Below are 17,755 nucleotides of genomic sequence, written 5' to 3' on the forward strand. Positions count from 1 at the left end.
AAAAAGGGGGGCAACTGCCTGGCAATCGATCCACAGAAATAAAATGAGGTGTGCAGAAGTGTAGAATATAACCATATGCCCATGTTTAGACGTCAGTGGGAAATAGTTTACTTAAAAAACCTTTACTTTAGAAGAATTTTGCTTTAGAGGAACTGATCTTTGACGAGATCTGCTAACTGATTGAAAATGGGCTCGCCTTTTGCACCTTGTGCTCTGAAGGTGCCACACACATGCACACACGTGCTCTTTCACATGGTGTTAGGTGCTGTGGAGTGATAAGAACAAATGCCAGGAAGGACTCAGTCCAGGGTGGGCATGACGTGGAGACCCCTCCATTGATCTTGACTGAAAAGCACATTTATTTTACCTGTTGCACGGTAAAAAGTGTGGGCAGTTAAGCTTAACTGGTGGGGAGGTTGTAAGATGCAGCGAGATAACTATATTGCCAGGTGCTCTGATTATTAGGCACCAAGACATACTATTTTGTAAAAACTGATGTGCCCTGAGGAGTCGAGGTGGGTGTTCTTTTCCCCCTGCAGACACGCAGCCTTTCCTCCCACATGCCCTGCCTCTGCGCACCGTGGACTGCGTGAACTGCTCTGCGTGCTTCTTGTACCTGGCTCTGTTTCTAGCCTCTGCCGTCCAGTTCCACAGGTTTGCTAACCACATAAAAAGGAGTGCTTAGTAAGGTTTCTCAGGATGAGGTGGTGCTATTTTTCTAAAATATATAGGATGTATTTTCTAGAACATGACAAACCTTTGTGTTCTCTCCGTATCTTTCATAATTTTACAAATGTGATTTTATTATGTCCTCAACTTCTCCTTACTAGAAAGAGAATTTCCACAGAAAGCTTTATTAGAGGGAAAATAGGCTCTAACACACACCTCTGGTATTGTATGAACTGCCCTTATCTGAACACAGTCCTTTCTGAAGGCTTTGTGATGAGAAATACTTGCAGTGTTTCGTGGGCGTGACTCTTGGTTTTGGCTAAAATGAGGGTAATGTTCTTTGCCTTCTCTTTTGTCATTGCCTATTTTTCCTTCTGTTTTGGGGAGGACAGTGGTGGAGAAAGTTGGGAACAGATTTTTAATATTCTTAGAGAATAACCTGCAATAATGTTGATTTTCTTTGTAACTCTAAGTCCTTCAAGTAATTTTAAAGCTATTCCTCTGAAATTTCTTTTACTTAACTGTTCCTCTTCCTTTCTCTTTCCCTTCATTCCCACCTGGAAAAGGGTTGGACACAATACCAGATCAATGTTAATTGATTGATCAAGGAGCATCTTCATTTAAAAATGGCGAGACCAGTTTTTCTCCCTTTCACGGGCAGGAGGGTGAAGAGTAAGAGGCTTTTCTTTTGCGAATATTTCTTCATAAACTCTAGCTACCTGTTTGCCTCCCAGCCAACACTCTTACTGTAACCAATGTAATTTTGATGGTCTTTCACAAAGTCTGGTAGAAGAGGATGGGAGGGAACACCTGCGTTTCTCTGTGTTTTGTGATTCATCACATTTTTGGAAGTTCTTTGGATAAAGATAGCTCAAGAATTGCTTCAAGATGCATCCACTGAAGCTCAAGTTACTGTTTCCTAATTGCTGGCGGTGAACTTTCTGCTACTCCCTCGCACTGCTTGTCTGTGTGTGTGAGTGTGAGGGGGTTTCTCATGCTTCATACAGCAGCACAATTTTGAGAAGCCGACTTCCAGCCCTTGCTGTTATAAGAGGCACGTAACATAGCACCCCATTTTTCAAAATCGTTTTTGTTGGCTTGTGATTGTGCTTGTAAAAGGTGCTTATTTGGAAACCCCGCAGCTGTAGCGTTCTGTTTCAGGCCTCTGAGTAGGTGTGGTTAAGCCGACTCGATTGCACGCCACGAGCGTTCCTATGGATTGAGGGCCAGGGCACGGGAGGCTGAGGCTATCTCTGCAGCACCGTGGGGGGAGAAGCTTGGCAGGACCTTCTGGAAGGCAAGCATTCTAGCTCGGGTAGATATTTGAAGAATTTGGGCAAGATCTGCTGTTTTGTATATTCATTTTGACTTTGAAAATATCCTTTGGAAATCAGACTTAACTGAGGCTAGCTAGATGAGAAACTATAAATTCATATAGCCCTTATTTTCTCACAGATACTTTTAAAAATGATTGACTTATGATAAAAACTCATAAGTGGTTTTTACTTTTATGGGTCCGCGTAGCTATATTGCAGGAAAATTTGGGAAATAAAATATAATATAATCTTACTCTTTCTTAGCATACACATTAGATCTTTTGATGAATGCCTCTACTTTTTGTGTGTTTTATTTAAATAATAACAGTTACAATCATGTGGCACATACAGTTTTATGAGCCACTTAAAGAGCCTACCTAATTTTCTTTTCTTAACTGGATATTTTATTATAATCATTTTTCTTACTATGTTTTTGCAAATCATGTAAACCACCTTTTTAAATGGTGGTAAAATGTTTGAATTACCATCTATCTAAATTTTCTTAATTCTCATATTGCTTTTCTCATGCATTTGCCTTTATAAATTTTACTCAAATGAACATATTCGTGTCATAGTTTTTGCTTTTTATTTAATGTTTTAGAATATATTCTTAGGACCTGGTGTCCTAGGTATAGAATTACTGGGTCAAGTACATGGAAATTATAGTTTTTCTTTCTGTATTCCAAATTATTTTTCAAAATGACTTTATGACTCTACACTGTACCACTGTACAAGTGCTGTATTCTTATTGGTGCTTATAGTGTTACTGAATTTTAGGGCTACTGTAATAACAAACTATAAAACCTTCACCTGATACAATTTTTCAAATTTCTCTGGAAAAGTACACAATTTTAAAAAAAGGGTGGATTCAAGGATGGTATCTGACCCATTCAAGATCAAGAATTTATTTTCAAACCTTTCTGACATGAAGCTGAACAGGTTTAGCAAAAGCAGAAAGATATTCTAGAGAATTTTTACAGTGTATTTTAGGGTAGGTGCCCCAAACATGGATATTCAGAACTTGACTGAACATTGCCAACTCTCAACCCAAACAGGAGAAGAGATTTTCGTGACCTCGTTCGGAAGGTTTGACTGTTTGGACACTGGTATATAATCTAGGTCTAAGACATTTCAGTTTCTTAAGCTTAAGAAAAATGATCTGAAACTTTCCAGAGTAAACACAGAGCAAAAAGCAGCTGAGAAGATGGAACTGTTCAAGAAAATGAATACTTACAGGCCCACCATACTATTAGAGCAGATCCGTTTTAATGGAGATAGAATGTGATTCCTGAACCAAAGTTCCAATTCTGGGAATAAGAAAAAAGCTATGACTTAGAATGTTCCTACTGTATTTGCATCATAAATATACACACATATTTTATGAAAGGAAATCGAGGTAATGATATCTGTTGCTACTTTTATCCTAGGCCAAAGACTATTACCTTAAAATTACTGTTCAAGCATTGTTGAGATGAAAACCACATTTAAAGGTGGTTTTCTGCCTACTGATGAAAAATGAATTCATGTTAACAAACCAAGAACTTTAAATGGAATAAATTATAATCAGATGTTAGGTTTCAATTAGCTTTAACAAAAACAAATGATTCTTTTCAGAAGAGAATTGATGGCTTAGCCCTCGAAGAGTTTATCATTTTTCAAACCAAACGTTTTGAGAGGAGGTGATCTGCTTAATTTCATAAAAGTAGGCTTGTGATTTATCAACTGCAGACTGCTGAGTTTAAGAAATAAGAGCTCCCCTAAATATTTTCCTAGGTCTTCTGAATGAGGGTGTCTTGATCTTTAATAACTTGATTGTGCAAAGCCACATTTTGTAGAGGGTGGACTTGTGCCGCTAGCTGTGGAAGCAGGAGTTGTTGGGAGCGTAGGTCGGATCCCCCTGAGGAAGCCCCTTTGCCGCCTTTCTTTTGCATGTCTGCACTCATTCCACAAGCCTTTAGGTCGTAGACTTGGTCCTTGCAAGTAGAGAAAAATGTCCCCCAGGACCACTATTTTTGTAGCCCTTAGGCCTCTTCTAATGAGATGTAGTGTGAGGCAGTTTGGGGTCAACAGGCCGTGAGTATAGGAAGTTTAGAAAGGGGCGGAAACAGTTTTAATGATAACATGTGAGTCAGTAACTGCATCCTTTGGGTAGTCCCGAAAAGCAGCTTCTCTAGCTGTAATAATTACATAATTGTAATGAATTACGTTAAATACCTAGAACACTGGCATGACCTTAACGCCTAGAATGATTTATATTATCATATTTAAACCCTTTACGTGCTTCAGAGTAGGTGTATTTCTTTGTAGTCCTGGGGTGAAGGTGGGATGCGTAGTCAGCCATGGGCAACTGGCTGGGGTTATAGAAAGCCATCTTGACTGAGACTTTGGAAATAAAGCCTTGATCTTATTGTGTGATTCCAGTGATGTCACGATGCCCAAGACTTAACTGTGTGTATGAATTATCTGGTGTGGTATGTGTATAACAATGCAGATTCCTGGACTCTCTTAAAAATTAAGATTCAGTGGGATCTGTGGGTGGGGCCCAGAATATGACTTTTTTGTGAGCACTCTCTCTCTAGTGCCATGCCTGCAGTCAACCGGAGTATTCGAGAACTCTTGTCCTGTTGGACGAGGCATGTTTGCTTAATCAGACCTATCACATTTGAGCTAGTGGAAGCAGCATGCAGTGAAAAAAAGATGAATTTCATGATAGTTAAATTTATCGACAACTTAAAAGAGTACGGAAAGATTCCGTGAATTGTCCATTGTAGCTCACTGACAGTGTAGAAAGGAGACATGGCACAGACACGTATATTTGGAAGATCACTGACTGAAGAAAGGCCATTTCTAGAAGAAACACCCTACCAGTATCCCTCGACCAGGGGCATTGGCGCAGTGGGCAGGACAGTCCTTTGTTCAGCTGGGCTCTTTGTGGCTGCCTTGCCCACGAAGACCCGAAGTCTGCGCACCCTGAATGTCTGCACCGAGGCCCTCCGAGAACGCCTCCTGTGACAGCAACCCATGCCGCCACTGCACACGCATATGTCCCAGCAGTCCTCTCAGGGGTGGTGCTTCCTCAAGTAAAGAATCATGTCCCCAGTCACTGGTGGGAGGGGTCCCCTTCTTCTCTGCTGTCCTGTACCTGTGGCTCCTTCTAGGAACAGGTGCTACTTAAAGTGCTCTCAGGCATATAAAGGGAAACTGAAGTTTTGGAAAGGCAGACTGACAGACAGACAGACATGGGTATTCACAGCCTCCTCCCTCCCCAGAAGTCATTTTTCGCATCTCTCCAGGTCTCGGTCCTGTCCCGCTTTAGGTAGTCAGCTTCGAAGCTCCCTGGGATGTTCATTCTTGGAATTCCTGTTGTCTGTGACTCTTATGTAACGTTCAACCTCTAAGAGTCTTGTCATTTTTATTACTGACCTCAAAGAACTTACTGTTCAGTAAGACTGTAAGTTCTTTGAAGTCAGGGTTGCTGGCTTCCACATATTAAATGCTTATAGAGTGCTTATTTGTATATTTTAGAGGTGAAAACAGAGCCTTAGGGAGGCTAACTCACTGCCTGGAGTTATGCTGCTAGTAAATGGCAAACCGAGTCGAACCCAGGTTTCTCTGACTCCACAGCTTTTATCTTCTCACCATGTGCTGCAAGTGCTAAATAAGTTTTGTTTAAATGAATCAGTGAGTCTTTTAGTGTTGAGTTGAGCTGGAGTAGTCCTCTTGAAAGCAGGCATATCTTCGTGCCCTCCTACCCCTGCACCCATTTGGTGGGGAGAACAGCAAACAGACCGGCTTGCCGTGGATTTCTGCATACAACCTGAACTTTAAACATGCCCGGGACACATTTGGTTCTGATTTAAAACCAGTTGGCTTGCCCCATTGCCATGTTATTACAAACACAAAAGAAATATAAACTTCATTCCATTAAATAACCATCCACATAAACTCTTAAATAGTTTCATGGTTTTGGACTGGGCCAACGCTGGATATTAAGGAAATGGTTATTAACATTATATATTTTATTCAAACTACTTTAATTCTTTAACCCTCCCATAACCCTTCCAAAATAACAGCCAACCTTTTCTTCCTCCCTCAAGATGTTCCCAGGAGGCTAAGACAGATACAGCTTTGAAGTCAGCTGCTGACTCTTGCTATTTCGAAACATTCCTTGTTTTCTGTAGCCTGTCACTGTGCTCTCTACTTGGATTTTTTCAGTCCTCTTTGGGGAGCAGCTAAATAAGTTATCTCTGATAGTAACACTGTACAGTGGAAATATAATGTGAACCACAAATGTAATCTGAAATTTTATTATCCCATGTAAAATACAACAGGTGAGATTAATTTTAATACAGTTTTTCTTTAACATAATGTGTAAAAATGGTAGCATTTCAACATATAGTCTAAAAAGTGAGATTTTTTAACTTTCTCTGTACTGAGTCTTTGGAATCCAGGATGTTTTTCGCTCCTACCGCACATCTGGATGCAGACTAGCCACATCTCCGCGGCCACAAGTGGCCGGTGGTTTTGTCCCAGACAGCGCAACTCGGTGGGAAGACCAACAGAAGCTCCCTGTGGTGTGTTAGGTATTCATAACTCCATTCAGCCGTGTGAAGGCCATGCACCCCTCCAGCTTTTGATAAAGCCAGAAGAGCGTTGTATTTAAACAAAATAATAATATGTGAATACTCAAAGTTGTCATATAGTCTGTGATCTCAGGCCAGACTCGGTGGTGCTACAGAGATTGCTTAGGTAAGAAGAAATAGGCTCTAAAAGCAAGATACCTGATGCGACCAAAGTACCTATTAATCAGCTGGGGTGAGATTCCATTGCTGTGTGTTAGGGTCATCAGCCAACAAGGAGGTCTTCGTTGTCAGGTCAACAAATTTGAAGCCTGAATAAACTCCTAGTCAGAGTTGCTTGAAGAGTTCAAGTTAAAAGTTGCTTGAAGCAATTCATAATGTAATTTAGATGTTCTCAGATTTTTGTGAATAATTGTTTTCCTACATTTGACGGTAACAGATGCTTTCTGAACGAAAAGGTGCTAGACTAGAGCAGTGATTTTCAACCTTTTTCATCTCACGTTACACATAACCTAATTACTAACATTCTGCAGCACACCAAAAAATATATTCTTGCCCATCTGACAAAAAAAAGTGTAATTTTGATTCAATCACACCAGATGGCTATTGTTGTGTTGGCTGTTGTCTTTTTTTTTATTTGACAATCTAAGGGAAAAGACGTCAGTGCCCCTGACTAAATAGTCAGGTATCTCATGTTTTAAAAATTCTTGTGGCACACGGTTGAAAATCGCTGGGCTCAAGAAAATGCTTTGCTTGAGGCTCTGAGTGTGGCGGGGCCACCACCATCTTATGTTGCGTGTCCCCTGCCCCCTACCACTGGAATGTTGGCAGAGCTTTACCTCCCTGAGAGATTTCGCATGTGACGAAAATCCCCTGCAGTTGCATTTGGAGAAGCGCCGTCTGCCAAGGAATTAATTGTTGGGGTTAGTACAGTGATTCTCAACTCATGTGCTGTCACACTTTTTAAAACATGCAACATGCAGTGAAGGGCACTGACCTCTTCTCCCTTAGGTTATCAAATAAAGAATGACAACAGCCGACACAACAATAGCCGTCCAGTGTGAGTGAATCAAAACTATACCTATCTTTTTGGGTAGATTAGCAAAAATACATATTTTGTTGGTGTGCCACAGAATTTTACTAATTAGTTTATGTGTGCCATGAGATGGATAAAGTGGAAAATCGCTGGTTTAGTAGATGTGAACCTTCAAGAGACAGCAGTGGTCCCCATTACTAGAACAAATAGATAGGACTCCTCCCCCTACTCCTGGAGGGTCTTTGTCTTTCCTATTAGCTGTTTAAAGATTTGGTGAGAAGTGAAATTTAAAAAAATTGCCTCAAAGGATGTCTTAGTGGTATAGTTCAGTTAAGACCCATGATCTTGGTCCAAATTATCAGAGATAATCCATCTCTTTTCTTTCACATTCTTAGTCATTGAGCCTTTTTAGAATGTGTACAATTAATAAGGTGTTATATGTATTTTATTTTGTCTGACTTGATGTGACCTTTTAGTAAACATGGTCTTATTTTAATTAGAAATGTATACATAAAATTTTTTCTCTTTTTGGTTTATGCATTTTAGAGAATGGCTCTTATTGTCTTTTGCTAGCTATTACATGTAGCTGTGAGTCACGGAAGTTTTCCAAATATTGGGTTATTTAGTGTTTTCGGCTAGAAATTTCTTATTCTAGGCCTAAGTTGTTAAAATGTCTCCACTGAGAGTTGCAGAAAGTCAGTACATCAGTCTCGAAGGTGCTGGGTTAATTGAGGCCTGTGGTGTTCTGCACTTGGTGTGGTTTTATTGGCTGTCCGTTATTCATCTCTGATAGTGCATTAGTCATTCTGTCTTTTTAGGTAGCTTATATCCACCTCTGACCTTCAGACTTTTGCTGGATTGTTTTATGTGCTGTGGACTGAAAATGATACTATGACAAACCAGTAATGGTAAAATTCGGTTCACTCTCAGACAAGAAGAAGGATTTAAAATGACTTTGATTTAATTAAAAAGTTCAAGCTATTTAAAGCATTCTGGACAACACAAAGGAGACAGTGATAAATGATCCAGTAATTTTACCACTCAAATAACAATTGTTAACATTTTGGTGTTGATAGTTTTTTTTCTGCCATATACCCTATGTGTAATACACACATACCTACTTACCTGTAGAACTGAGATGATTCCATACATCCTGTCTTACATTCTCCTCATACAACTTATTGCATTTTTAAAAAGATTTTTATTTATTTATTTTTAGAGAGAGGGGAAGGGAGGGAGAATGAGAGAAACATCAATGTGTGGTTGCCTCTCACGCACCCCCTACTGGAGGCCTGGCCTGCAGCCCAGGCATGTGCCCTGACTGGGAATCGTACCAGCGACCCTTTGGTTCACAGGCCAGCACTCAGTCTACTGAGTCACACCAGCCAGGGGAATTTATTGCAGTTTTGAACATGGGAATTTTTAACTGCAAAAATAAAGCAATATTTAAGAAAAAATTAGACTGAAGGAGAAAATCATTCTTAAGTAGTTACATTAACTTTTATCTGTTTCTTTTTGATTTTTCTCAACAGGCCACGTGATTTTTTCCCCCCAGGGCAGGTTTGATGTGTTCACAGTGGACTTGGAAAGCAGGCAGGGAGTTTCAGGAAAGAAGAGATCTGAGAATCCTTACGTCTACTGTGATACACAATATTCAAATGGCACTATTCACTACTGAAGTTTAAACTTGAAAGTGTTCTTCAGTTGTCTAGAGAATTTGAATGATTTTAATTGTGAATTGAAGAAACTTTAAAAATAGGCTTAGACCAGGCCGGTGTGGCTCAGTTGGCTGCAGCATTGTCCTATACACCAAAAGGTTGGGTTCAGTTCTCTGTCAGGGCACATACCTAGGTTGTGGGTTCGATCCCCGGTCGGGGCATGTATGGGAGGCGGCCAAGTGATGTTTTTCTTTCACATTGATGCTTCTCTCTCGCCCTCTTCCTCTTTATTTAGAAAATCAAGAAACATTAAAAAAAATAAAAATAGGCTTAAGATCTACTATTTATTCAGTAATTTCTCAGAGATTTGCATGCATCTCGAATGTTAGATATGATTAATGAACATAAGAATTTCTCTTGATGTATATAGACATTGCATCTTCTACATCTTTTGTTGGTTCCTCTTTCAGTGCCATTGGCCAGATTGTCAGAAAACTTTTCTGAAAACAGAAGTATACAGAATAAAGTATATGGCATAGCTCTTTTAGGATAAGGATTGCATTGCTACCTTAAGTGAATGTTTTAAATTTTTAGTAAAATATTTTTACAGGAGAATCAGGCTCTGTAATGATGAGAAATTTATCTTTCAGGCGACCTTAAGGTACCGTAGCCTTCTTAGTTACAAATGTGCTATAGTTGGGGTGTCTTTTAAAAAAGGAAGGAATGCCCTAAATCTGTACAGATTTGAAGATTTATTTCTGTATCGGTTTTATAATTTGAACTTGTTTTTTTCCTGCTCAGATTCCACAGGGGTGAAAAACCCATTGCTCATCAAGGGAGTATTTAATGACCTTCCATTCTATGTTTCAAGTATGAAATGCATAGGCCTTGTGCTTGTAGATCTGGCTTCATAAATCCTAATGTGTTATAATGGAAAAGCATTTCAGAATGAAAAGAATATTTAAACAAGTTTCCATGTGTCCTACAAAGAATTTAAAATTGAGCTCCCCCCCCCTTTAATTCGGTAATTAACTGGACTTGCCCCTGAAGTTTGGGGGACTGTAATAGTTTACACCTGTTTCAACTTCTGCTGTTTTTATTGGCCGTGGCTTTTGCCATCCCATATTTCTTGTGAAGCAAAAATATGAAATAAAATATGGCAAAGCACTGAATAAATTATAATAAACATAAAAAATGAGTTGTTCAGCTTAAAATATGAAATGCTTTACCTGCACAACCCATGAAGACATGTTTCAGTAGTATTGAAATAATTTATTCTGTGTCATGGAAGTAAAGACAATTGCTTGCATTGGCAAGAAGAATCCAGGGTTTATACAATCAAACGATTAAATTTTGGAACACCAAGCAGAAGTCATATTGTAAAGACAGAAAAAGGCTACTAAATCATTATGTGTGTTTATATTACTGTGGAATAAAAACGATGAGGGTGTATCAGTGTGCAGGAATGTGAGGACTCAATGGAACTGTTATACCACAGAATATAATCAGACTTCAAAGGTCAAAGAATGTCGTGACATCGAGTAGGGGTTGGCTCATTTCACAAGCAATGCTTCCCCTGCAAATATACTGAAGGGAAAGCCACTGAATCCAGATATTATCATACCTCCTATTTTTTCTTGAAATCCAACTCTCAAATGGACTCCCTAGAAGCAACCTTTATTCTTCAGGCCTAACGGTATAGCTGCCTAGCTCTAGTGTTGGGTTAGGAGTAAAGTGAGTCGCTTTTTAGCACGAGAATGAGAAGAGCTAAATGACAGTCCTATTCAGTTTAATTTGGGGAGAGTGGTGACTGTGAAAAGATCTTTTGGGAAAGTTGTCAGTAGAACTGAATTTTAATTTTGGCTTTCGCTCACTAGTTGGGTGGCTTTGGACATGTGGGTGACGGTTGTATAAAAGAGGGCATGGTCTTGCCTGTTTCATTCTGCCAGTATAGGACACGTGTTTGTGGGGTGAAAGAGTGAACTTCTCTGTGTTCTTTTCTGGGTCTCTAAAATGAACATTTTAAAATGCCTATGTTTATATTGAGAAAAAAGTATTCTACAAGCACCCCCGCCCCCAATCTTTTACTTCTTCAGAGTCGATATTTTGATACCGAGGATTTTAGAGTAAGTTTGAGAATTGAACTCTCACATTCGGGCACAGAAGTGTTCCTGTTTGTGGAGAGAGGATACTTCTGGTGAAATGTTGCTTTGCTCTCTCTAGATTGGCTTCTGTGGTCTTGACAGCTTTGCTTGGGTGTGGTCTGTAAAAGCCCTGCAGGAGACCCAGCCACCTGGGAATTAGATAAGGACATTCCCTGCAAAGTGCCAGTGACTGGGACCCGCCGTGGTGTCCACCTGAGACAATGATCTTGCCAGGAACTTTTATCAGGGCTCTAGTGGGCTTGGGAAATGACCACTTCTCAGGATTCAGGAGAAAATCAGACTCAGATTTGGAGTTTCTCAGCGTAAACATTTGTAATGAAAAAGGACAGTGATTTTTGGTGCTAATAAGTTTGCCATTTCGGGCGCCCTGCCTCCTCTTCCCGCTCAAGTCATAAGGTTGCTAAAAGGTTTAGGTTTCTGGTTAAATTTTAGATGTTTTCCTAGAACATAGTTAATTATAGTTTGGATCTAACTAAGGAAATTTCCCCCTTTTTATTCATTCTGCTATTGAATGGCCATTCTGTGAAGTCTGGTCAGATTTGGAATGAAGGGGCATTTCAAGGTTGTGATGTAATGAGTTTGTCATGAGCAAAATAAGTGTCCAAAAGGGAGTTTCTGTGATAAAATATAGTTGTATCATGAAATTTAAACTGGTGAATTCTAAGTTGTGTTAAGAGTTCTGTGTGTGTGAAAGGGGTGATTATCTGCCTTCCTTGATAAGCCTTTGACCGTATCTTTGATTCTAAACTTTCTTCTCGAAGAAGAGTTTCCTTGATGTCATAGAATTTTTTCACAGCTTTGTGCCCTGGTATGTAGTTTTCATTGCCAAGCTGTTGTGTTATTTATTAGGACCCCTTTAAACTATTTTTAGCTTTAGAGTTAAAGACAGCCAGGGAGGTGGCTGAACTGAAGTTCCTTCAAGGCAGTTGATACTAGGTTTGTGTCTTTGGGTTTGGGCCCTGACCATTTACCTTGCGTGGGTGGCCCCTCTAGCTCGGGTCCACCACATTTGCCAGTTTATTTAGAAAGAGTAAACTCTGCTTTTCTTCAAGTTTGCATTTAATGTTTTTAAAAAGGCTTTAATGCTGATATACTCCCAAGTTAGAGAGTGAAAAATCGTAATTCGTGGAGTTAACTGCATAGGGTCTTTTTGTGGAAGTGTGTGCCTCAGATGCTCACCTCAGCGTCCATACTTGGTTCACGCCGCTCATGGGTGTGGTGCGTGTGCAGAACGCCAAGTTACAGCGGCATTGGCAGTATGTGCTGCTGCGACAAATGGCCACAGACACAGCAGCTCACAACGTGACTTCATTATCTCACGTTTTGGAGGTCAGAGGTCTGACATGGGCCTCACTGGGCTGCATCAAGGAGCTGGCAGGGCCTGCTCCCTCCAGAGGCTCTAGAGGAGAATCCGTTTCCTTGGCGTGAGGCCTCTCTGCCATCTTCAGGGACGGCAGCACAGTGTCCCTGTCTCTCTCTCCTCCCTGAGCCTCTCCCTTTGTCATCACACACCCTTCGCCTTCAGTGTTTTGTTGTCACGTGGCCTTTTTGGACTCTGAGCTTCAGTGTCACGAGGACCCCTTGTGATTACATCGGCTGCCCCTGGCTAATTCAGGATTATCCTTCCATCTCAAGATTCTTAATTTAGTCACCTCCGCAAAATCCCTTTTGCCAGGTGAGGCGACAAATTGATCAGTTCCAGGGATCAGGACCAGAACAACCTTGGGGGGTGGGCAGTGTTATGTAGCCTGCCCAACATTAGAATACAATTTTTAATTTTTTATTTCTTTTTAGCTATTTTTCATGCATTTCCTCAAATTGTCCTTGGTAATCAGAGAAGCCTGTACTCTGTGTTCTCTTTTTTGGATGAAAACCTGCTGAAAAAAAACACATTTTTACAAAATTGTAAGTGTCTTGTCTTGTATTTAACTGTGTAATTTTTAAAAAGTTGGTGGAAAAACAATACCTATTATTTTGAAGGCAGAGAGAATTTCTTTGAATTTCAAATCCTCCTCCTAACAGACTGATCTGTCATACGTCTTGGGTCTTTAATCATTTTAACAAGTTCCAGGAGTTCTCACCCCAGCTCCTTTCTTTGTCTGGGCGAGGGGTGGCTGCTCCGGGTAACCACGGTCCCTCTGCGTTCCAGTCGGACACCTGTTGGGTGTTTGCCATCTGAAAGATGCACTTGGAGGCCTGTGGCAAGCAAGATGCTATTGGCTTTTGTCTTCTCTCCCTTTAGTCAAATGTCCCACCTCTCCTCTCAGATTGAAAGAAAAAATGTTAACAGTCTTAAGACATTTGAACATAGAACTGGATTTATCCTGTATTTATAGGCCACCATTTAGATACAAAAAAACTTCAAATACAACGACCTCTTAATTAATCTTACTTGAAGTTTTGTTGTCTGTGACTTCACCATTACTGTTTAATTCTCGTTTTCTCTCTCTCTCTTCATATAAGCCAATGAAGGAGTGAATTGCAGGCGTATATAATGCCAGCTGAAAGCCAAGTAGAGTGTATAGTCATTGCAGAATATAAAACTGACACAGCTCTGCAGGCCCTGTTCCACGAGCCCCGTGAAAAGGCAGCCTCGGGCCTGGGATTGATTACAGACAGGAAGTGCTCAGGGCGCTACAGCTGATTATATTGGTAGTTACTGTTGTTCATATAGTTCCTGAACTGTGGAAGGAGATTACTCTCATCTATGTGTGAACATAGAGATTTGTGAGTCCTTTAGACAGGAAAGGAGTGGGAAATTATCTAAAGATGTTTAATTGGGATTGGATTGGTGTTTTATTCTTTATCACGTTTGTGTCCCCGAGGACTGGCCGTCACTGAGCTTTGGGAGAACAAAAGTGGCATCTTGTTTACCTTGGTATTCTCCTACCTGACACTGGAGAGTTTTTGAGTACATAGGTTGAAAAAAAAAGAAACTATTTTAAATGTTTACATTTTTATTTACAGCTGCTGCTGAAGGAAAAGGCAAAAGTGGGGAAGACTTTTTTCAAAAGGTAAGTTGCTTTTTACTCCTGCCTTGGCGATAATTATGGAGAAAGGTACCTGTCTCACTAGCTACAGTAGAAGCTCCTGAAAGCACTCCTTTCCTGTGAAAGGAGATGGGCTCTTGATGAGACAGCTGGAGGTGCTCAGGGCTTGGAAAGGGTGGGCCTCTGTTTGTCACTGCACCTGTGTGAAAAGGCTCCTTCTCGGCAAACTTGATGAAGTTTTTGCTCGGAGACAAGGAGGGCTGCCAAATGTGTTGTCCTGATTGTCTCCTTTTACTCTTGCTCCCTATTTTCTTCTTCCCCACACACATTCCTGACCTCAGAGGTAGAGAGAAGGAATCCCCTCAAAGCTTTCCTCATTTCCAGTAAGCATAACTGTGGGCGGATAATGTAATCCACTAAGATGCGCCTTTGGACCTACTTGCTCACAGTTGGTAACCATGTCAGTTCTGTCCTGGGGTGTCCTCTGAAAGTCGTGATCTTCAGTGAAGACAGTCTGGCCAGTCATATATAGCAAAGGGAAATAGGAGTGGAGCTGATTAAAAAATGAATAGGAGAAACTAGGAAGAAGAGTTGATTAATTCTAATCAGCTTTATTTCTTAAAATAAATGTGTTATATAAGGGAAGATGCCAGCTGTGTCCAAGAAATTGGTTCAGGCTCATGTTCCTCTTTATTTATTCGGATTTATAGTGTTAGTATCTTTGCTGTTTGGGATCTAGAAAACGTGTGTAGGAACAAATGTACAGTTACCTCAAGGGTAGGGAAGAGTAAAAATATAGCAGCAACCATGTAGGAGATTAAATACTGCTGTAGAGGGTCATCAAGCCTTTGGAAAGCACCTATGTGTAACCAGACGTGGCCTTTACAAGCCTCTTTATTCTCTTGCCTTCTGTGTGATCTACTTTTTTTTTTTGTCTATCTCATCATTCATCTGCATACTCTGCCAAGAGTATTAAAAGCAAATATTTTCAGAGCAGATACTTATATTGCCATTTCTTCATTCTGAAAATATTTATTTACCACCTGCTGTGTGCTACACACTGGAGAGGCCAAAACGAGCACAGCATCAGCCCTGCCCTAAAGGAATTAGTCTGGTGTCTGGTGATATGATCACAGAAATAGCAGGAGAGTCTGGGGCCATAGAGGATTAAGCACTTAACTGGGACTTTGGGAGATTAGAGAGGGCTTCCGTGAGGTCTTCAGAAGAGTAGAAGTTAGCCACGGGAAGAGGTAGGCTTGGGTGGATTGAAAGACCCAGAATGTAAGGAGGCTCAGAGGTGGAAGAACTTATGTGGCATTCATACTTCAAATGTTTGGCTGGTATACAACATATTAGGGGTTCATAGTGCAAGGTGAGCTACAGTATCCTATATGATGAAGTGCCTTCTTTCAGTAGGGGGGGTGGGGATGGATTTCCTAAAGGGATTTAAATTTTAAAAAATTGAAAATGCTGGGTGGGCCAAATAGCATGTGCCAGACCACAGTTTTCCATCCCTGCTTTAGGTTCATGCTGTTGAAGTTTATATGCTATGCCTGAAGCCCTTTACTTGGCAATATCTGACATTGGTTAGTATCCAACTTGTCCTTAGTCCTTGGGCATTTCGGAATGCCCTGCCTTTAGCTGGGGCAGTCTTGCCACAAGGGGAAGAAGACAGAAGACAAGGGACAGATATTCAGGCTTGCCTTGGGTTGGCTGTGATGGGAAACATAGATGATATCTGTGGAAGGATTTTTTTTTCATTTTCTTTAACTTGCAGATAGATGTAAAAAGCAGACTATTGAGCTTTGTATGACTCAGACATTTTAAAAGCTGAATCAAAACACAGTGTATGTGGTCATAAAGGACCTTCATTCTTAGAAGATTTGCTAACATTTATCACTCTTGGTGGAGCCATATATACATTCCAGCAGTTTAAATGGAAACACATGTTTGAATCCAGGAACATGTGTGTCCCACAAACTATGGGTTAGAATTGCAGATCTGTTCTTGGTTACAGGTTAATGAGGTTCCTGAACAACTAAACGAGAATAGTTTTTATCTCCTCATTTTCTTTTTCAGTTCGTTAGAAAGTGTCTTCCTGATAGACAAGTGTCCATATAGGACTGGGACACTTACTCTGGAAAAAACCCTGCAACTTAAAGGCAAACATCCCAGATTCCAGAAGAGTAATTTTCAGTGTTTTGACCAGACAGAAATAGACATTATGGTTCATCTGCAGTAGAATGAAGTAATGGAGAAGTATTGAATTGTTCTCCAGGAACTTTCTTCTGGTCACACGTATTCCAGTTTCACATAATGACATTTGGGGAAACATTTAAGAACAAGAAAGAGGCCATATTGCTGGTCATTAGCATCTTTGAAAAATACTTTTCTGTTTCCAGAGTGATGAAAATTCAAGGGCTCTATATGCATATTAGAATGTGTTTTGGCTTTGACACTAGGTGTGTGTCACAAAGCAAAATTGAAACCTCTCTTGAGCTGAGTTTGAAATTTGACTACCCTTATTATTTAAAAGAAATGTTTAAGTCTGGAAGGATACCTTTCCAGCTTCGTACTGTCTCTCTGTAAAGAGTATATTGGAGGAGGAGTGTGAAACTTTTTATATGTTACTTCATTTTTCTTTTGTACCTTTAAAATATATGTAGAATTGTAGCGACATAATTATTAACCTAGATTAAATATTCTCACTGAAAAACTTTTGAAATTAAAAAATGAAAGAAAATTAAAAATATCTTTAAGAATACAAATTGGTAGGTTTCCACAAAGGGTTTACCGGTAACTGTAGTTTGCCAACTACTAAGATCATCAAATACATTGTCTTAAATTTGAAGCTGTAATTGTAGTTCAGCTTACTGTCTGTACACATAAGCTTTTCCCATTCAGTCCTAGTTATTGTTTCAGAGATCTACCTGGTTTTCTACGTACTGTTTTACTGCACGTGTTTGAAACATTTTATTTCCCCTGACACTCTGTTAGGGCAAAAAACGAGCCAGTTAGAGCAGAGAAACCCAATAATACAGTGGCTTTAAGGAACAGAGTTATTTTACTTTCACGTAACAGTCTAAGGTGAGTCTTCCCACTTGGTGGGTGGCATTGTCCCATACTGTCAGTGAGAGACCCAGATGCCTTCTGCGAAGTTGCTCTGCTGTTCCTTAAGTCATGGGCCTCATCTGTACAGTTGAAGGTGGGTCGCCATGTCCAAGTGTGAGCTGGTGCAGAACAAGAGAATGTGGAGGAGGTGGGCCATGGTCTTAAGGGTCAGGGCTGGATGTGGCATATGTCACCTCTTCTCACATTCCCTTGGAGAAAACTTATTTACG

The 17,755-nt window shown here is 40.3% G+C and overlaps 1 protein-coding gene across 2 annotated transcripts in view; it reads left to right on the forward strand.

Annotated features, from left to right (window-relative positions):
- The window catches only part of BICC1 (BicC family RNA binding protein 1), a 266,319-nt gene that overhangs the window by 75,368 nt on the left and 173,196 nt on the right, over window positions 1–17,755 (forward strand). For both annotated transcript variants that reach the window (XM_024561219.3, XM_071221225.1), the window contains exon 2: window positions 14,392–14,438. In XM_024561219.3, the coding sequence (XP_024416987.2) occupies window positions 14,392–14,438 (47 nt within the window). The remainder of the gene's footprint in view (window positions 1–14,391; window positions 14,439–17,755) is intronic.

Source organism: Desmodus rotundus, chromosome 4 (assembly GCF_022682495.2).
Source record: "Desmodus rotundus isolate HL8 chromosome 4, HLdesRot8A.1, whole genome shotgun sequence".
Taxonomy (NCBI): Eukaryota; Metazoa; Chordata; class Mammalia; order Chiroptera; family Phyllostomidae; genus Desmodus; species Desmodus rotundus.